The 19,593-nt window shown below is 34.9% G+C and overlaps 6 protein-coding genes and 1 long non-coding RNA gene across 9 annotated transcripts in view; 4 read left to right on the forward strand and 3 right to left on the reverse strand.

The window, feature by feature from the left end:
* Positions 1-4,558, forward strand: part of LOC101242599 (UBX domain-containing protein 4) — a gene marked incomplete at its 5' end in the record, with an annotated part of 7,672 nt that extends 3,114 nt beyond the window's left edge. Inside the window, 5 exon segments of the mRNA XM_026834580.1 lie at positions 810-937; positions 1,241-1,424; positions 1,597-1,824; positions 2,268-2,443; positions 3,892-4,558. Of these exon segments, the coding sequence (XP_026690381.1) occupies positions 810-937; positions 1,241-1,424; positions 1,597-1,824; positions 2,268-2,443; positions 3,892-4,039 (864 nt within the window).
* A 759-nt stretch (positions 4,559-5,317) lies between these two features.
* Positions 5,318-7,078, reverse strand: LOC100187392. Its single transcript, XM_002127318.4, has 2 exons — positions 6,704-7,078; positions 5,318-6,389 (listed from the first exon to the last, which is right to left on the reverse strand). The coding sequence occupies exons 1-2, from the start codon at positions 7,035-7,037 to the stop codon at positions 5,887-5,889; spliced, it is 837 nt and encodes a 278-aa protein (XP_002127354.1). The 5' UTR covers positions 7,038-7,078; the 3' UTR covers positions 5,318-5,886.
* A 1,226-nt stretch (positions 7,079-8,304) lies between these two features.
* LOC100185003 (sodium- and chloride-dependent GABA transporter 2-like) lies at positions 8,305-15,296 on the reverse strand. Its single transcript, XM_018811865.2, has 13 exons — positions 15,155-15,296; positions 14,699-14,830; positions 14,075-14,348; positions 13,647-13,779; positions 13,074-13,208; positions 12,768-12,871; positions 12,492-12,585; positions 12,081-12,224; positions 11,779-11,916; positions 11,145-11,348; positions 10,676-10,843; positions 9,200-10,260; positions 8,305-9,038 (listed from the first exon to the last, which is right to left on the reverse strand). The coding sequence occupies exons 1-12, from the start codon at positions 15,270-15,272 to the stop codon at positions 10,141-10,143; spliced, it is 1,764 nt and encodes a 587-aa protein (XP_018667410.1). The 5' UTR covers positions 15,273-15,296; the 3' UTR covers positions 8,305-9,038; positions 9,200-10,140.
* Positions 9,635-15,628, forward strand: LOC113474249. Of its 2 annotated transcripts, none has more exons than XR_003395916.1 (6): positions 9,635-9,722; positions 12,088-12,268; positions 13,133-13,245; positions 14,094-14,331; positions 14,711-14,900; positions 15,177-15,628. It is a non-coding gene; the product is annotated as an uncharacterized LOC113474249 (long non-coding RNA). The 2 variants fall into 2 exon arrangements; XR_003395917.1 differs by lacking the exon at positions 9,635-9,722 and adding an exon at positions 10,557-10,649 and having other exon boundaries at positions 14,094-14,320; positions 15,177-15,283.
* On the reverse strand, positions 15,552-18,796 carry LOC104265727. Of its 2 annotated transcripts, none has more exons than XM_026834583.1 (5): positions 18,328-18,796; positions 18,091-18,226; positions 17,638-17,821; positions 16,237-17,220; positions 15,552-15,957 (listed from the first exon to the last, which is right to left on the reverse strand). In XM_026834583.1, the coding sequence occupies exons 1-5, from the start codon at positions 18,615-18,617 to the stop codon at positions 15,680-15,682; spliced, it is 1,872 nt and encodes a 623-aa protein (XP_026690384.1). In that variant the 5' UTR covers positions 18,618-18,796; the 3' UTR covers positions 15,552-15,679. The 2 variants fall into 2 exon arrangements, with proteins under 2 accessions (XP_026690384.1, XP_026690382.1); XM_026834581.1 differs by having other exon boundaries at positions 15,552-15,960; positions 18,328-18,788.
* A 122-nt stretch (positions 18,797-18,918) lies between these two features.
* Positions 18,919-19,593, forward strand: part of LOC100181091 (probable ATP-dependent RNA helicase DDX31) — a 6,207-nt gene continuing 5,532 nt past the window's right edge. The window contains exon 1 of the mRNA XM_002127431.4: positions 18,919-18,984. The gene's annotated coding sequence lies outside the window, so the exon portion shown is untranslated. The remainder of the gene's footprint in view (positions 18,985-19,593) is intronic.
* The window catches only part of LOC113474248, a 1,545-nt gene continuing 1,028 nt past the window's right edge, over positions 19,077-19,593 (forward strand). Inside the window, exon 1 of the mRNA XM_026834588.1 lies at positions 19,077-19,589. Coding sequence (XP_026690389.1) covers positions 19,190-19,589 — 400 coding nt within the window. The 5' untranslated portion in view covers positions 19,077-19,189. The remainder of the gene's footprint in view (positions 19,590-19,593) is intronic.

The following is a 19,593-nucleotide window of genomic DNA, read 5'->3' on the forward strand; positions in this document are numbered from 1 at the left end:
ATACGTTTACAGAAAAGACAGAATCTCAACAAAGGTTATTCCTTACAAAGTTACACTACTTAACACAGTGTTTAAGATATTTTTGTACCAATTCTCCCATTAATCATGTTTTTAACTGAATTAGATTTCTATCAAAGGTATAGAATTGGTAGGCCTCATTAATTTACCAAGCCTTTATATAAAGTTGTAAAACCTGTGGTTTATTGAGTCTAATTGCATTCAAAAATCTTTAAATATATATTTTGCAGTGAAGTTGTGTCTGCTCCAGGAGAAACAGAGGAGACAGAAGAGGAGAAAGAAGAAAAAGTCCGGAAGTTGCAAGAGAAGATTCAGCAACGGAGGTTGGAGAAAGCGAAACAAGCAGAAGAGGTTCGGAATAAATATTATTCAATTTTGATCTTAAAATAAGTAAAGATCATATAATTAAGGAAGTCAATTTCATGTTTTTTAGTTGTATTATGGCATGAGGACATGAGTTAAAAAATCTCAAAAATGGGAAAACTAAAGATCTGCTTTAGTAAATTGAATGACACTGACTTTAATTATTTTAGTAAACTAAGATTAGTTTTTATTCTAGTATTCTATGGTGGTAAGTCTTATAACACACGTGGAATCTGTGATTTGGGACAGTGTTGACCCAATAGTGCATGCCACATACTAAGACTAGTTTCTAATAGCCTAAACATTTTATTTGAACCAAAGTTGTATTTTTTAAACTAAAAAATTTTTTTTATTTAACAAAGAGGCTACATTTTACATTTTTTTGTATATTGTTTTTAAATTTTATAAAAATGTGATCCATGTTTCAGGAGGAGAGGAATAAAGAAATTGAGCGGAGGAGACTTGGAAAGGATGTTTTATCAATGCGGGAGCAACAGCAGAAAATAAAAATGATGAAAGAAATTGAGGAAAGAAAGAAAGATAAACAAATGGAAATGTTGGTGTTAGGTCTAGTTTGTTTTTTTTCAAAAGAGAATATTTTTAAATGATAATAAAAATAACATGTGATAGGTTTATTTTGATTTACACTCTTTTGTAGTTTTTTCCCCTTAATTAAACTGAGGTAGTTTGTTCTGCTGCTTTTGTTACCAGGCAAAAGTAAATTGGATGCTATTGAATGAAATGTGAATTTTATTAAACCTTCTTTAGTTTTTTAACAGGACTTCACCTTAAATATATTTTATGATTAATAACTTTTTTAGTTTTGTTGAGATTTTTATGATCTTTATATTGATTTCAGTGAAGCACGACGAAAAGTTCGAGAACAACTTGCTCAGGATCGTCTTGAGAGAGCTTCCAGGTTCCAACAAGAGAAGGAGGAAAAAACGAGAGAGGAAGAGAATAGAAAGAAACAGAGGGAGGTGAAAATGACTCAAGAGGAGGAGGAAAAAATGAAGGAAAGGGAAAAAATAGCAAGAATACAGGTAACTGGTGATGTATTAAAAGTGTGTTGTATTATTGAAAGAAAGTGTATTGTTATTGGCAAATTTTGTTTGAAATTATTGTATTAATACATGGATGTCTGTATGCAAACACATAAAAATACCAAAATATTTTCTATTAAAGACTTAAACTGGTCCTTTATCTCCCCCCCAGTTTCGATTCCCGAATGGGTCATCCATCACTCGTAACTATCCTCGGGAACGAACACTAGGTGAGGCAATTGAGGACTTGCGAGAACAGCCGGTCATACTTCCAGGGAATTTTCGACTAGCTATCGGGATTCCCCGGCGGGTATTTACCTCAGAGGAAGAAGGTCAATCTCTCGGTGACCTTGGTTTGACCCCAAGCGCGTCATTGTCTATTCAACCAGTCGCGAATAAGGTAATTTATTTTTTTTACCTATTTTTTTATTTCTATTTTTTATATTTTAGAATATAAGTGTGGATGTGATTGATTTATTCGTGTTGCTGGAAAACAACAGCTGTTATTACTCGTGTGTTGTGTTTTATACACCTCATGCCAGCTTACGAGTTACCAAGTATGTAACATTCTGGGAACTGTTTTTCTGTAAGTTAGGACAACCATTAGAGACCACTGGGTTGGAACAATTGCCGTTATATGTCTTGCCCAAAGACACATACACCCACAAAAGTCCCCACAGTGAGTCTTGTACTCCTAACCTCTGGGTTAGAGGCATGCACGGTAACCAACTGTGCCATAGCGGTGGACGATTAATGTGCATATGGTTGCTTTGACAGAAATACCTCGAAATGTTTAATAAATGTAGAAGATCATCTATCATAATGTTCACACTCTCTTTTCAGCAAGTTCATGCCCGTCAAGATAGCAGCTTCTTTATTCAAATCTACACGTTCATTGTTATGTTCTTATCCCTGCCATTCAAACTACTGGCTTACGTATGGTCGGCAATTTTCGGTGGCAATCAAAATGCTACAAACACAGATAATTCATTGGGTTCTGGTAGATACGATAGTGTGAGGTAAGAAATCTTATAATTATAAAAAATTCTAGAATAAGAAGAAAAAAAATGTTATATAGATCTGTGGGGTAAGATGGGACACCTTTTGCACATAGTATTAAAATATCCTGATCGTATTTAAAACAATTAACAACGGTCTATGGGATTCGTAAGGATACGGTTTTATAATTCCTTGAATGGTTTTTGTTTACTACCAAATGGGAAGAGAAAATAGAATGGGAAGGTGTCCCATCTTCCCCCACCCTTATATATTAAAAATGCGCTGGTTGATATGATCGTTTAAGACATAAACATGTCGTTTTTTTCTTCAACGTAGTGACTGAAATAACAGTTTTAACCGAGAAAATGATAAAAACAACAATAATTAGACGTGAAAAAAACGTTCAAACAACATTGAAAACAAAAAAAATCATGTGAATACAACTTATACCAGTAACTTTTCAGGTAAATATTTTCTGTTTAAAATGCGCTAATTTCCCTTAACACTGGTACTGGTGGTGATATCCTTACGTTTGTTTGTTTGTTTAAATAAGTTAAAGCCAGTCGTTGTTAAGGAACTTAACCGTTGCTATGATGACGCAACAATACCAGACATTGTTCTCGGGCTGTTACGTCACAGGCAGTTTTAGGGGGTTTACCTGGTTAACACCACGCTTGTGGTATACAAAAAGAGGAACTAACTACGTTTTGTACCAAAATTTCGACATGTTAAGTTTTATTTATGATGTAACAATGGGCCTATGTCTGGCACTGTAAGACAACAGTGTAAAGCGCTGGCCACGTAATTAATATATTTATAATAATATAGTAGGTTGGGGGAAGATGGGACACCTTTTCATTCTATTTTCTCGCCCCCTTTGTTAGTAAATAAAGAAAATTCAAGGAATTATAAAACTGTATCTTCAGGACTCCCATAGACCGTTGTTAGTTGTTTAAAACACGATCAGGATACTTAAATATTTTGTACTCAAGGTGTCCCATCATGCCCCACCCCCACCCTACTATACATATAATATACGGTTAGCGCGACTGCATCTAGCACAAAGGTTACGAATGCGATTTTTGCCGTATGTGTCCTTATGCAAGATCATCCACAAAGTTACAAATGTGGTAACTCGTAAGCGGGCACGAGGTGTATGAAACAGAAAACTCGAGTTTTATCAACTGTTGTTTTCCACCACGTGAAGGACATAGCAGTAAAACCACATGAAAATCAAACAGTGTCATTTTACATTTATTTTGGTTCACGCTCTTTCCCACATCTTTATCCATGCCGTGTTTTCACTACTGTCGTTTTTCCGTTAATTCCTATTTCTTGGTTGTTTCAATAATGTGATTAAAAAATCACACTTTGCTATTGTTTTCAAAGATGAAAAATGGTATGTTATTAGGTGACCAATTCTATGTAATTGGTACACCAGTTGTTGTATCTTGCATCTTGATCGCAGACCTGGAAGCGACACGCCCGGTGTTAGGAGACGAAACGTACCTGGAAAATCAGTAACCCGTGAAGGGAAAATGCATCGACTTAGTGACATGGCAGATAAAGATGACGACGATGCAACTTGGAACGGCAATTCCACACAACAGATGTAATTTGTTGGCTTGTAAGCGTGGTTGTAATTGCTCCAAATTAATCGTTCGAAATACTTTTGATGGCAATAGTCACACTGCACAACACCTATTTAGATATGGTAAAGTGGGGAAGGGCGGGACAGATTTCAATGTCTTTTCTGCTCCTATTTGGTCGTAAACATAGATTATTTACAGCGTTATATAATCGCACTTTTCTAAATCTGAAAAACCGTTAATAATTGTTTAAAACACGATCATAAAATATAGAATATTATGCGCCGAAGGTGTCCCGTCTTACCCCCAGTACTATACGGTATAACTTGTTAAACACACCAATTCAATGTGTGTCACTGAAGCAATTACGTCATTATCAGTTGCACACGTACTTTTAATTTAAACTTTGAAGAAACTTTCCAGATGTTGTTATTGCGCAATTTTTAAATCTATGTCTAAATTTCTTTCTGAAAGCTTATCTTGTGTCCAACCTTTTGTCAATATAAAACAGACCAAAGTTCAAAAATACATCAAAATCTTGTTTAATTTATTACATCAGTTAGTTATACGAAAAGCGATTTCCGATAATACAGTCAGTGTTTGTTGTCTTTGTGTACCATCGACGGCAAAACAGTTCCTCTTTTAGGCGTGTCGCAACTTCTGTGTGTTACACCACGAAAACACTATCACAAGTCGTAGGATATTTATTGTAAGCTATATAATCTAACGAGTTTCTGGAATTTGTTTGGTTTACTGCACGTCCACGTTTAAATTATTCTATTTTTCAAATTGTTTAATTTAAAATATAGTAGGGTTGGGTAAGGTGGGACATGTTTTTATTTTATTTTGTCGTCTCATTTGGTGGTAAACGAAGAATATTTACAGAAATATATACCCGCAACCTCACGACTTTAAAAAAGTTTTTATTTGTTCAAAACACGATGAAAAAATATAGGTTATAGGTGCTGAAAGTATCCCATCTTACCCCACAGTATATTATAGTTTGGTGCAGAACGTTTTGTAAGGCAATAATTCGTAAATAATATTTACTAAGCGCATAAAAAGTGCCTGTTAACCGTTGTTAAGCATTCTATTCCCGTGGCCAGTTTAAGGGAAATGCCCGGGTAAAGGCACCGGTGTTTGGTCGGCAGCGATCAGAGTGTAATATTGGTTACCACAATACTGTAAAGTAAACGTTGCATCATAATTCTGTTCAAAGCAGACACATACGGAACTTCCCTATTTTTATTTTAGCAAAATCAAACGCTGCGTATTATAGCTAAAATCCTCAATGAAAACAAAAAGTCAATTTTGTGCTTTTTTAATTTTATTCAAGCATTTATATATGCTAAAGGGAGATAAACACTGCTTGAGAGAACTTTGAGCACATACATTTGTCATAACTTTTTTGTCCTACAAGCATACAAAAAAAGCTTCATTTTCAATTTACAAAAGTGCTTCTCAACCTTTTCGCGGCGTTAAGCATGGGTTTAGCAAAGCTTGGGCGACCAGATTTCCCATGTTAGATTTTACATAACTTTTTACTGAATACACAATAAAGTGGTTCAAGTTATGCAGTAACTATAAAAGGGATTTCTTATCTTATGGTCGGCGAACAAAATAAAGCAAATGGCGATACAAGCATTGAAAAGCATCGACTGCTTACATTGCGCGAAGCAGTTCCAATTTAAACATGCAAAGTTACATTATAAAGCAATAAACGTATCTACATAATGATCTAACAAGTATTTGTTCAAGATTTCAGTTTTAAACTGTTATTTTTTTAAAAAGTTTGATCCTTTTGCCCTTCTTATTGTTGGTATGGTTACCTTTGTTCAATGAGCCCGTGTTATCATCATCTGCTGTTGCGGTGTTTAGTTTACGCTCTGGAAGTGATCATCGTCTCTGTTATCCGGACCCAACATATTTTTGTCTGCTGAATGGTTATCTTGCACAGTAGGTGGTATCTGTGTGTAATAAGGATTGGGGCTTACGGTTGGCTGTCTGATTATCGGCGGCTCGCTTGTGGCTGCTTGTTCCTCATTTAACAGTGAGCTTGTTTCATCTGATTTATCTGGAAGACTGCCCGCATCGTCTTGCTGATCGTGCGAGGTTTCTGGAGTGTTCGGTGCTGGTGTAGTGTACTTAGGCGGGTCGCCAGGAATTTCTTCTTTTATATCGGAAACACCGGTTTCCACTGTGTCCATTTCTTGAGTTATCTTGTATTGTCGGCGTGATTTTTTCCACATCACAAAACCAGCTCCCGCGAGAAATAAGATTATGGCTCCAAAGATTACGGCAATAATAATAAATGTATTTTTCGTTGATTCGTAATCGTTTGACATTTCTTGCACAACAAATATTTGGGTGAATGTGGCTGCAAATATTTAAGCTTGTTAGTATAACGTAATTCCATACACAATTTAGTAAGTATTCTTTGTTTACTACTAAATAGGACGAGAAGACTGAATGAAAACATATACCAACTTACCCCCTATTATAGTAGGGAAGGGGTAGATGGGACACTTTTTCATTCTATTTTCTCTTCCCATTTGGTAATAAACAAAGAACATTCAAAGAATTATAAAACCGTATGCTCACAACTCTCATAGCCGTTGTTAATTGCTAACAAGGAGAACAAATATATATTAATTTATTTTTCGACACAATTAAATAATTTCGAATTCTTACCTGGGCATTCGATTTCACACATCCGCTTATTGTAGTACAGACAGAGATCTCTACAATCTTCACATTCACCAGTATCTGCAAAGTACTGACCCACTTCACACTTGTAGTTATTCAACCTCCATGTTGACCTCATTTTCGAAAGTTCACCGATAAGTAAATTATCCTTTTTGCTTCTCCCAAATTCACTGTACACCCGATTTATGTCGTTGCCCAAAACTTCTGTCTTGTTTAAACTTGCATTTCCAACTGGGACGGCTAAAGCTACGACAGAGTTTGTCAATACCAATACAAGTACGACAATTACAACGTTAAAAAGACTGCTTCCACTCAACATTCTGTTATATTTCCTTTCGAATGACTCATACTGAGCAAACACAAGGTATATACCCGAATAATTTTAGGGGAATCCCCCGGCGGTACGATTCGAAATTCGCTCGCGTTAAACTGCGGAAAAGTAAATCGAACGGATTCTTTTTTTAATATATTTGTGTATGTGTGTATAGATCATTGTTATGTATTAACAATTATTTTTGTAAAAAAATGCCAACTTTCATATATTGCTGTTTATTACTTACAATTATCCACACAGCTCGATATCGCGATGACGTAAATAATGACGTAATCCGCCATAGCGGCACAAACGGTGTAAATGGTAAATGTGTTTTTAGAATGGTGCAAAAGTGTAGTTAACAATATTGTTCCCCTCATCCGTTTCGATACCAAATTTAATGCGTACCGTATAATATTTAGTTCGACCTTCTGCGCATGCGTAGTATCATTGTGATGTACGCACAATAGCACCAAATAACATTCCCGAATCAAATTATACAGGACACCGGCATATGGTAAACTTGTTAATCCCCTTGCCAAATTAAGGGAATCTACCGGCAAATATTCAAGGGTATTCACCAGGTTTTCGCATGCTTTATCACCAGGGGTTATTAGTTGGCATGGCATGCTGTGATGTAATTTCACAGAGTATGTCGAAATAGTGGTTGTTATCGCCGACAATGTTTTAAAAGCTAGGCCCATATATTACACTTGTTCAAACATTTCGCAAATTCTAGTAAACAGCTGCGAGTTTGTTTAGATACTCTTTACCACTATCTAGTGGTGACACACCTCGACATACTGGAGCACCATACTATTACCTAGGGTGGGGGGAAATGGGACATCTTTCATTATATCTTCTTGACCCATTTGGTAGTAAACAAACCACATTTAAAGAATTAGACCGTTGTTAATTGTTTAAAACACGATCGGGATATTTGGATAGTGTGTGCTAAAGGTGTCTTATCCCCCCCCCCTACTATATTAGATGCTGCTAAAGATGTCCCGTCTCCCCCACCTTACTATATGTCCTATACTGCAAATCTGAACTTATACATGATGCATATATTTTACTGTTGGTAAAATTGGATACCGTAAGCAGTTCAATTTCCTGATCCTATTTTGAATACTACTAATGGTATTTTAGATTCGCAGGGGCACTTTTGGGAAACGCACATGTGAAATTTAGGATTAATTTGGCCATTTTGCAGGGAGTAAAACCACCGTATGGAATGGCTGTTTTAAGTGTGTTAAACAAAGATTGCGACATGTTTCAAAAGATGGCGACACATTTATTTAAATATGGTTTTACAGGAAAAGAAAACAACATGAAAGGAAACTTATAGTTGTTCTTGTAGTATTTTTGTTCTGCAAAAGTGTTGTCCACCTTGTTAACTTTTGTTCAAGTCTTATGCTTAGTCGATCCAAGAAACCAAATCCGTTTAAACTGGGCTTGGCTTGGTGTTAACACGATTTTCCTGTACGTCCTGGTACACCGTCCCCATGCTTCCATTTCGGCGGAACTTCGATGCCGAAATCCCCGCCGAGTGCGATCCGACGCCCGGGGTGTAGTGTTCGCAACCTTCTTCCGGGGGAACGGCGTTGAACGTCGGGACAGTTCGAATTAATGGGTGTTGTTCTGACTCGTTGTTTTTGCCCTTATCTGGAAGACTTCCCTGCATTCCTGTGCTATCTGAACGCAATGTGTTTGTATTCGAGCTGTAGTTTGGCGGAGACAGTAATTCTACTTTACTGTTAAGTTTGAATAGTTTTTCATTTAGGGATTCATTTTCATTCAGTAGGGCCTGCGTTTGCTTGTGCAAGGTACGCAGCTTCACAAATGCCAACACAACCAGAATGACAGTTGCGAGAATCAGTGTGCTCATGCATGCCCCTGATATGATAAGAGCATTGTCGTGTTTAACGCTGACTTTGTCGTATAATTTTGAAGCTGTGATATCCTCCTTCATCTTATTCAATCCAGAAACGTATTCAACGTATGTCACTGTAAATAAAATTAAGCGATAAGTACATATAGCACACATTAAAATACACAGGTAAATACACTAAGTACACAGCTATACAGAAACATTGGACGTACAGCTGCTTTTAAACATTACTTATATTGTAGCTGTAGCACGTATCAAGTCATATATACATCCTTACCTGGGCATTCTATTTCACACATCTTTTGATTGTAAACTGTACATAGTTCGACGCAGTCTTCGCAGCTACCAGTGGTCGCCCAGTATTGGCCTATCGGGCACCGATATTCATTTGCTTTCATTTCTCCAATCGCCCTACTGACTTGGGCCCTGATTCTTGCTGTCTTGCGATCGTTGTTCCGTTCTCGTGCCTCGCTGGAAACCGGTTTATTCTCGCTTGAACCGCCGTGTTTACCGATTGGTGTCGATTCTGCAGTACACCATATTTCCAGTAAGAAGAATAAGACTAAAACAAATTTTCCGTTCATTTTGAATATTGCGTCTGCTATATAACTCAGTGTAGATGTGACTCATATACCAGTAAACACCTGGTTTAAAACATACTTTCTGTCCCGGCGAACAATTTAAGGTTTTCCCCTATCGGTAAAGTGCGATGGCGCAAGTCGCCATGTGACCAGAGAACAAAGAAGAACATTCCAGACGGCGCACCGAAAAGAGAAGGGCATTATACCACCAACGCGGAGGTATGGCTTTAAATTACATTCCTACAATGATAAATTACTTAAGAATGTTAAGAATTTCGTTCATTCTATATTAGTCTTGTAATCTTGTTCGTTTCAAATGCGGAACGGTTTAAAGTTTTCAATGGTAAAATAAAAGGGGAATCACCCGGTTACTATTGTGTTTGCTGGGCAAATATGTGATTCAAACCACTTTTATGCCTGTTTTGACGATAAGTGTTTGTAAACGAATGACGAATATGGTTGAATATTCATTATGATGCCATTAAAGTTCTGATAAACTCTTGTTATCCAAGAGTATCGAGTTTACACTGAACAATTCTCCAAAACAATACAACACATGACACAAAACAGAATAAGGTCGCACAAATTTATTTTCTCGATTTACATTTCAAATCATTTACCAACTAATTTCACAGTACTATAATTGTTCAGTCATTTTTTCTTCTGCTATTTTATCATGAACTGATAGTTTTATAACACAAAGCTTTGAATCTTCTGGTTGTCTGTTCAATTTAGAAGCCAAAGTCCATGTGCATCTCTGTATTATAAATGGATGTAACTTATTTATTCTTGTGTTGGGATAGCAACAGTCATTATAACATGGGTAGTCTGTTTCACACACCTCGTGCTAGTTTACGAGTTACCACATATGTAACTTTGTGGGTAAACTCTTGGGGGTACTTTTTAGATAGAGACCAAATAAATGGTAATCAATAAAGGTAATAAAATTTTATTCTATATGGGTTAGGTCCTATGCCCTATGGTGTGGCATGCCATGACCCATGGGCTTGTGATTAAGGCAAACTAGGTCCATTTACCGTTGCCCAAACAAAACTATGAAAAGAAGACTTCATACTTCAAGTAGCATCAGGCGTAAACGCACAGAGTACTATATGAACACAGCCCAAGTAGGACAAATTTATTAAAGTAAGTAGGGTTTTTTGAAAACTGACCTGACTTAAGCTGCCATTTGATTGAACAAATCTAAGTATTCCAATGAAAGGAATCCATAAACATGAACTTAATCCAAGACACCAACCAAGCACTTGTGCCCACAGTGGGTATGTGTATGACTTGTACGTCAGAGGTTTATACAGTGTCAACCAGTATATAAGGATACTCTATAGAAAACAACATTGGTGCTAAAATGAGTTTATTCAATATTTAATACAAAGGTTCATACCAATGAAAAATCAAAATTTGTGTATTGATAGATAAGATATGCTCAAATGTGATCTAAACGTACCATCAAAGTTTCAAAATATGAAACAGCTTTTGAAAAAAATGAGTTTCATAAACCGCAAATTTAACCGCTACTTAAATTTGTTTAGGTCCGAACAGTATTTCATATTACCACACAGTAAAATATGCAGTTTGCCATATATTACATTAAGTCAAAGCTTATATGAATATTGACCTCACCATAGAAGCACCAGGGCCAAAAAACTTCCAACAATATTTGATCCAAGGAGCTTTGAAGTTGCTCAGCATGTCAGTGACATGTTCGTAATACTTATCTGCTCCATATACCCATGCAAGGCCAATAAATTCGCATGTACCGATAAAAAACAGACACCACCCACCACTGGCATAGTCAACCATGAGAACAAAAACATAAATACCACCCTGGGGAAACAATACAGGTAGCAGAGTAGCGAATTAAATCATATAAATGTAACAGAACTATTGTAATCAGGATTATAACATTGCAAGACCCAAATAGTCATCCACAAAAAAAAAAAATCACCCAAACAATAATTACCCACAAAGTAACATTCAGGTAAATCGTAAGCTGGCACGAGGTGTATTAACACCCGTGTTATAACAACTCGTTTTCCGGCCACGCGAGGATAAAGTAAGTTACATTCTTTCATTCAAGACAGTAAGCGTGATTATGGTAATTGTCCAAGCCAGTCTTGGGGTAAAATCTTAACACAAGTAGTAGGTTAAAAAGTGGACCAACACATACAATGGATAAATCCTGTGTTGAAATGTTTATTCATTTAATAGAAATTGTTGTTGTAGGTGTAAAAATGTGTGTAGTGTTGATTTTTACCTTTGTCACCATTGTAGTTGCCATAGCAACAATAAGCAAAGCAAAAATTCCTTGAATGATTTCCCTTCCCCATTTTTTCTTGTACCACCATGGAAAGACATCCATGATAGAAACAACTAAACATTCTTGAAATACAAACTGTAAAAAAAATATGTAGCAAATTAGTAAAAAAACAACTAATGACTTCAAAGAGGACATTTTCCTGTCATGTGAGGGTAAAACAAGTAACATAGCCAACTAAAGGAAAATCAGTGTAAATTAATTAATTTTTATATAAAATAAAAATAAATAATTGTACTTACCAAACAGTCAAAACCAAGAACTATAATCATGAGAAAAAAGAGAGCACTCCAGAAATGAGAATGTGGAATCATGGCCAAAGCTTGTGGGTATACAATAAACACAAGACCTGGACCTGATTCTGCTACAGCATCCATTGTAATGTTCTGAGAGATGGGAAGTTTCAAAATGACTATTATAATGCTTACATGTAAGTGTTTTCTGTTTTTACATTTATGTCTCGTTAAAAACATCTTATGCATTTTTTAGGTAATGTTTACACATAAATGCAAGTGTTTTGTACATATATGTGACTTGTTTAAGCTTTTTTTTTATGAATTTGATTAGAATATGTTTACACATAAATGCAAGTGTCTTTAAATATATAATGTCTTAAAACATCATTATAAATTTGATAGAAGGTATGTGTTTACCTGCTGTTTTGCCATGAATCCAAGGGTGGAAAAAACAGCGAATCCGGATATGAAACTTGTTCCACTGTTTACCAAAGCGACCATGATCGAATCTCTAAACAATATCATTAAAAAGTTTATAAAGAATTTACCAAATTTGATTTTACATGGGTAATAAAATATTTTGAAAATTTTCAAGAAAAGAAACAGATTTTTGTTTTTGTATGTGCAAGTGGTCATGATTGTGTAATTTCCTGAGTCACAACAGAAATAAAACCATAAAGTATGTGTACAAACCTGTAAACATTGTGGTTGAACTTATTATAACTTGCCAATGTCACTAAAGCACCACTACCAATACCGTATGAGTAATAAACTTGTGTTACAGCATCCATCCAAACCTGAAAATAATTTAACTTGTGGTTAGATTGAGAATTCAAGAGAAAATAAATATGAACCAAAACAGTCACTTTTTTCACGCCATATACAAATACAAACCAAAACAGTCACTTTTTTCACGCCATATACAAAACCAAATAAAATTTAAATTTTACATTTAATTACAATATCTCATTTAAAATAATGAGATTGTATTGTGTGTACCTGTGCATCAGCTAGTCTCGTCATATTTGGACTTAAGTAAAATCTTATTCCTTCTGCAGCACCATCCAGTGTTACACCACGAACTAATACAACGAGAAGCATGACCAATGGTAATGTGGCCGTGACATACACAACCTATAAGACATAGATTTGTGGGGAACTGTTAATAAATGTAAGTTAATTATAATACATAATTGGGGAAGATTGAGCTTAAAGCTCAAGGCTGGCACAATTGTATGTGTGTCACAAATATATTTTTTAAATTTTTTTTTGGTATAATCTAAAATCACTAACAGAAACACCAACACATTTACATATGTGGTAATTCAAAAGTAAGGATGGCGAATTATGGCACAGAAAACCCAAATATATATATCTTATAAATCTGCCTCCAGAATAAAGAAATGATCATTTACTCAATAATTTATTCAACAAAAAATACCTTGTTTGTAAATCAGCTCCTCTCGTAAGTATTTTGCTAAGCGACATTTTACTTACCTACTTAGCTGGTAATATGAGGAAGCTGATTCACAAAAAAGTATAATATATCCTGGCAACAACAGTAAACACTACCTTGGTTGACCATTTTATTCCTTTGAATATACAAACATAAGCAATAACCCAAATTCCAACGAGATAAAAGAATATTTGCCACCTGATTCCTCCCAAAAAATCAATGCCACTTGATTTTTCTAGAACTTGATGTCTGTGGTATAAGAAATTAATAAGTAGTATGGATATTATACTGTAGTTTTTACTTTTGCTGTTTAAGTGGCTAAAAACTTACAAATTTGCCCTAATATTCCAATTCAGTTATAGCCGATTACCTGTAATAAAATATTATATGTAAACATAAAGCATACTATTTATTCAGTTTAACTGCAGTAATGGGCCAGTCGGCCAGTTCTCGCCTACATAACAGGTTCCCTGGCGTGCCCACCCTAGGAGCTAGGACCCATATAGAATCTAAATTAAGAATGTATGAAAAATATTGCACTAACTCCCAAAATTCAATTGCAGAGGGAACAGAACTCTTCAGAACAAGTTCTAAATCATCAGAACCAGATTCAACAAGAGTTGTAACATTTTGAGCCGTCAAATTGACACTTGTTTGAACCAACTCTACACAGTTGTCAGTGTTCCATGTATTACTACAGGTGGTCCATGGAAGAACAGAAGAGAAGCTAGAAAAGAAGTAATGGCATGCCCAGGCAAGCACTACTCCATACACACTGTTGGAATACCAGGTGATCATAAGGTTTGCAATTCCAATGCCTTTGTGAAAAATGAATATGCTTAAAATCAAGAAACAAATTGAAATTTTATTGGTGCAGTGTCAATTAACATTATCCAAAACTACTTTGATTTTTTGTTTAAGTAAAACTTTAATCAAATAAAATGACAAAATGATTCAAATGTAAACTACTCTACATTTAAAATACTCTGTAATCAGCTATGCATTTGTGTAGTGTAAGAGCACATGTGGTTATGTGCCAACACTGGCCTAAATCCAAGTGCCAGACCCCACACTTAAAAACGATATCAATAGGCCTAAATCCAAGTGCCACACCTAAAAATGACATCACAACCTATGTTATCTATATATTGTAACACTACAAACCTACCTTTCATCACAGGAATCATTGACCAAGCTTTGGTCATTCCCTGACCAACATATTGACCAAATGAAGCTTCCAGGAAAAAAAGAGGGAAACCGATCACAATCACAGATAAAATGTATGGGATCAGAAATACACCTGAAGAAATCAACAATTAATAGCCTGCAGTTCAGCAAGAATTATTCAGCTATTTGGGCATCAGATCACGGTTAGACTCAAGAAATTTGTTTTATCAACCTATTTTTATTTTTATACACCTGGTTCTACCTATGAATTGTACCAAGTCATCACACATTTCTCTGTTTAGTTAGTTTGTTAAGTAATGCATGGCTTAGAAACTGGAATAAAATAGTTATATAAAAGGTAATTAATTTTAACAAAGCCAAAAACTATCAAAGTAAAAATATGTTTAGAATGATTAAGAGTAAAATAATTCTACGTCCATAATATATATTTATATACCTCCTCCATTCTTGTAACACAGGTAAGGAAATCTCCATATGTTTCCAAGACCAATTGTCATACCCGCGATACTAAGAAAAAAGTCAAATCTCCTGCCCCAGGTTTGTCTCACCCCCATGTTTAATATTTAAAAATCCAACAAAATCTCTGAATGTTTGGACTGAAAACCAACTGAACTCTAGGCAAGAGACAAAATACTCTCTATATATCGAGTATCAGACCTGGTGCTATGTTTTAATGTGACAGATTACATCCAGTTATTCAGGAAGGTAACGCAATCGATCATTAGTAACTATGTCATTACTTTTCCTACTTTTTAGGTATTGTACATTAATCCTCATGTTACAAGTATCTGACATTTCCTCTCTAGTTTGCAAGTATCAAATTCCACATAGACAAAGATTCACCTGTTTTATTTAGTAACTCCATTAAAAAACATTTGCAATACAAAATGCAGTGAATAAAATCAAGGGTTGTAAAAATTTAATGATACAAATAAGACTGAAAATATTTTTTCTTTAATAATTATCTAATGACCACATTTATCAAACCAGGTAAACTTTTTCTCACAATATTTTCCACAGTGTTCGCATCAGATTGTGATAAACTGAAGTCATATGATTTAAGCTTAATTTCATAACAATGGCTTGTTCTTGTATCACTATGATCATGTTCTAAAGTTGCTAGGGGTGGTACAGGAGCAGTGGGAGTGTAAACATCAGTTAAACGGACAGAATAAAGGGCGCCATCGCAAATATTCCATAAAACCTCTACAAGTTGTGTAAAAATTTGGTGAGATCTGTCTGCTGAAAAAATATTGTTTTGTAAATGAGAATTGATTTTACATGCATACGTTAAGTGTCAGGTAATAATAATCTATAAAAGTAAAGCATATTCTGAAACCAAAAGGCTTGAATTTTAATTGATAAAAAATTTGTTACTTGTATTATTTATTAACAATTTTTTTTATAGTAATACCTATTATATTCTCACGACACTAACCACCAAATTCTTTTATTTTGTGTTAGTTTTACATAAACGCATAAAAGATAAAAAAATGTAGATAACAAATTGTAACTTACCCTTGTATGTTTGTTCATCATTTGGCAACCAGAAACTGACATGAAAGGAGTAGACTTGTGGGAAAGTTGACAATGGTGAATAATCTACACTTCCAACACATGCTGCTTTTATCCTGCTTTGTGTTTCTTTATTCAGAGACCATAATACTGAAGTGTGTAAGGTTTCCAGGCCAGGTATTAGAATACAGCACAAAGTGTCCATGTCAATTACAGACACTGAGGTAAAAGTATTACCATCCGAAATGTGAACCTGGAATCCGAACCCGTATTTTGAACCATTTGGGTTTTGCCCAATTAATAAATTTACTACATTGTGCGGCTTACAAGTTGCAGTTATAGTTTTTGTTAAGTTTTCAGAAAATTTCAGTTCTTTTAATATTTTACATAAATCATCATTTTTGGGTTTGGGTTTCGGACTGATTTGTTCACTTGAAAATCTAGAATTTGATTTTGGAAATAGGGATGCTATTGCATCAAGGACCTCTTTCGAAGAATTTCTTTGCAAGTTTGATTTTTCCATAAGCACATAGTGGTATTGAAAACAGCCATGTTGAAAAATTCCTTGTTTGTCAAAAGAATTGACTACTGGACTCAAAACAGCGCATTGAAAAGAGAATCTTCCCAGCTGCATTTCATCAGATAAGCACAATAAACTTGGATGATCACAAAACTGCATGAACGATTGTGAAGATTCAACATAGCAGAAATACTGTACACAATTTAAACTACAGTAATTTGATTTTGAAATCTTTAAATTACTAAATTGTACTAAAGTATCTCTTTCTTTAAATAATACATTTTGTGGCAGGTCATTATTTAGGTTTAACTTCTTGTTTATTGTGTTGGAAATTTGTTTCTGAGCCAGGAAGTTGGAGTTTCTTAACAAGTTTAATCTTGCTTGAACTGAGGATGGAAATTTTTGTAAGTCGTCAGAATTTACTTGATGGTGAATGGAAATTGCTTGTGTGGGATATATCTTCCAATCTGATGAGTGCAATAAGTTACTATTACGAAACGTTATACACTGGGTCAAGGTCCAATACAGTACTGTGGGTGTGAGGTAAGATGGGATAATTTAGCACTTAATATCTAAATAACCTTGTCGTGTTTTAAACAAGTCACAACGGTCTATGGGAGTCGTGAGAGTCTGGTTTTATTATTCTTTTGTTTAGTACACATATGTCTAAACTGTTTAAACTTGCTCTTTCATAATGAAACAATGTAAATTTAGTATAAAAAATATAAAAACATTTCCAAATTAAAGTAAAATCAGTTTACTACACATAACATGATATAGGTATTTAGTAACTACATAGGCGTTTTAATTGTAGTTGTGATAAAATGTGTAATTCTTACATTTATATTAAAATACAAACTGTATATGGTTGTCGCTTAGCCCACCTTGCTTAAAATGTAAAACAGGCAAAACATCAGATGCTACAAACGTGTGTGTTATAGCACCAGTGATGCCAAATTCTTTTCCTGCATTTCTTCTTCCAGTGCAAGTGTAGCCAGTATAATCATCAGGGTTAAAATGGGAAACACTGTTCAAAACCAACCCAGCATATGCAGCCATTCCAACTATCTGTTCAAAAGATCATGAAAATATTTAGCACAACTGAAGCTATGTCTTTTAATTACAACAAACACATTTTTGAAAAGTCAATGAATGACTGTAACTTACTTTTCCTAGTGTAGCGGGGCAATGCCAACTGCTGCAACACCTTGTTATGCTTTTAAGTTACCATATTTGTATAATTGTTGAGGGGATTAATTTCAAAATAATATTTTTGGGGTTGTATTTGAATGTGTCTAAAGGTTTGAGTAAACATTTACATATTGTATGAAATTTACCTGCCAATGGTTACAGGTTTCCCTCCTCTGTGTATCAAAAGGTGTTCCTCCTTGACCAGAGCACAAAGTAACTTCAATTTTACCCCATTGGTCCAAAACTTCTTTCGCAGATAGAAAAAAGTTCCTTAATAATTCCCTGGAAGTTAAAAAATGAAGACACCATTTTAATAAAAAGTGGAAAAAGCAGTTTTTATTAAAATGTAATGATTTGAAAAGAAGTTATGATTCTTCTCTTACCTATTTTTTCGAATGCTTGCTTTTCTACCAGTATGAGGAAAGTTAAAAATGATTTTCTCAAATTTTTTGGGCAAAAACTCGGACAAGTTTTGATGTAATTTTGTAGCATCAACTCCGTTCAAAACTATTGCACCATGTCGCTTTAGTTCTGTCATATTTTTATTCGCTTCTTCTCCGTATTTCTGCTGACACAAGTCATAACTTTCGTAGGAAGTTGCGCAGACGTTTGTACACTTCTGTGCCAGTGAAAGGCTGTATGAAAAGTTACCGTCTCCTACTATTAAAATCATATTTCCTCGAAGGAATTCTACACAAACTACGTATAAGTAGATTCTCACGATAAAACATGTGCACTGAGAATTCAAAATAAACAAAACCACGTGTTTGCTTAGTCACGTGATCTGAAAATTACGTAGCAAATGTAATTAAAAATGATCAACAGAGGCAAATTTTGTATTATTTTAATATGTAACCACAGATCTAATAGTAGTAAAAGTAATACTATGGCAATATCTATTCATATTAACTGTGCATTATGTATGTTTATGGGCAAGAAATTAGGCTTCTACCATAGAAATATTCTATACTGACCATATGGGTTTTCAGTTTTGGTTAGTAATGGATTTGGATACGATTCTTCTATACAAGTAATAAAAGGTATGTGAGTGTTTCCCGTGTTTGTATAAAGGTTTACTAAGTTTTGAGGTATAAACGAAACTATTAAAAGCTCTATGTTTATACAGTTTCCTAATAAAGTATTATGCGTCTTCCTACGTTACGTTCACACATTTGTTAAAATATGTAAAGAAAATCATTTAAGGTATATTAAGAAATTGGTCAGAATTCTATAAAACAATTAAAAATGATTGAACGTCTGAGCTTACATCCTGCCTGTGCTGTAACAGTGGAAAGCAAAGGTGAAAATGGAACGGAACCAATTCTTTTTACATTTAGTGGAACATTGCTTCAACAAGGCAACATGAACTATGTGTTAACCCATTTCTCATCTTTGGTGCAGTTTATGGCATGTGAAGATATAAAATCACTGCCTGAGCAAAATCATTGGGTTCCATGTAACATTGATGATTACAATGTGTTTATACAGTGTAAAACAGAAGCAGCATCTTCACCATTGTGGAAATTGCAAACTAAACCTTTATTTGCTTGGAATGCTTCTAAGTTTGAAGCAGTACTGGATAGGGTACTAGCTAGTGCTAATGTCCCTTATGCTGGAAAGGATGAGATAACTTGCTGCACTGTACATAA

The sequence above is a fragment of the Ciona intestinalis genome, chromosome 5, assembly GCF_000224145.3.
Source record: "Ciona intestinalis chromosome 5, KH, whole genome shotgun sequence".
NCBI classification, from domain to species: Eukaryota; Metazoa; Chordata; class Ascidiacea; order Phlebobranchia; family Cionidae; genus Ciona; species Ciona intestinalis.

Bases quoted from the DNA above. Each gene is read 5' to 3' on its own strand.
- LOC100185003 (XM_018811865.2), bottom strand. From the start codon at position 15,272: ATGGGGGTGAGACAAACCTGGGGCAGGAGATTTGACTTTTTTCTTAGT. The intron at 13,209-13,646 runs GTAGTGTTTACT...TATGTCTTATAG, and splicing joins GAATAAAATGGTCAACCAAG to GTTGTGTATGTCACGGCCAC. The intron at 10,261-10,675 runs GTCAGTTTTCAA...TTTATAATACAG, and splicing joins CAAATGGCAGCTTAAGTCAG to AGATGCACATGGACTTTGGC.
- LOC104265727 (XM_026834581.1), bottom strand. From the start codon at position 18,617: ATGATTTTAATAGTAGGAGACGGTAACTTTTCATACAGCCTTTCACTG. The intron at 17,822-18,090 runs GTAAATTTCATA...TCTTTTGAACAG, and splicing joins AAACCTGTAACCATTGGCAG to ATAGTTGGAATGGCTGCATA. The intron at 15,961-16,236 runs GTAAGTTACAAT...ATATTTTTTCAG, and splicing joins TGATGAACAAACATACAAGG to CAGACAGATCTCACCAAATT.
- LOC100187392 (XM_002127318.4), bottom strand. From the start codon at position 7,037: ATGTTGAGTGGAAGCAGTCTTTTTAACGTTGTAATTGTCGTACTTGTA. The intron at 6,390-6,703 runs GTAAGAATTCGA...AAATATTTGCAG, and splicing joins GTGTGAAATCGAATGCCCAG to CCACATTCACCCAAATATTT.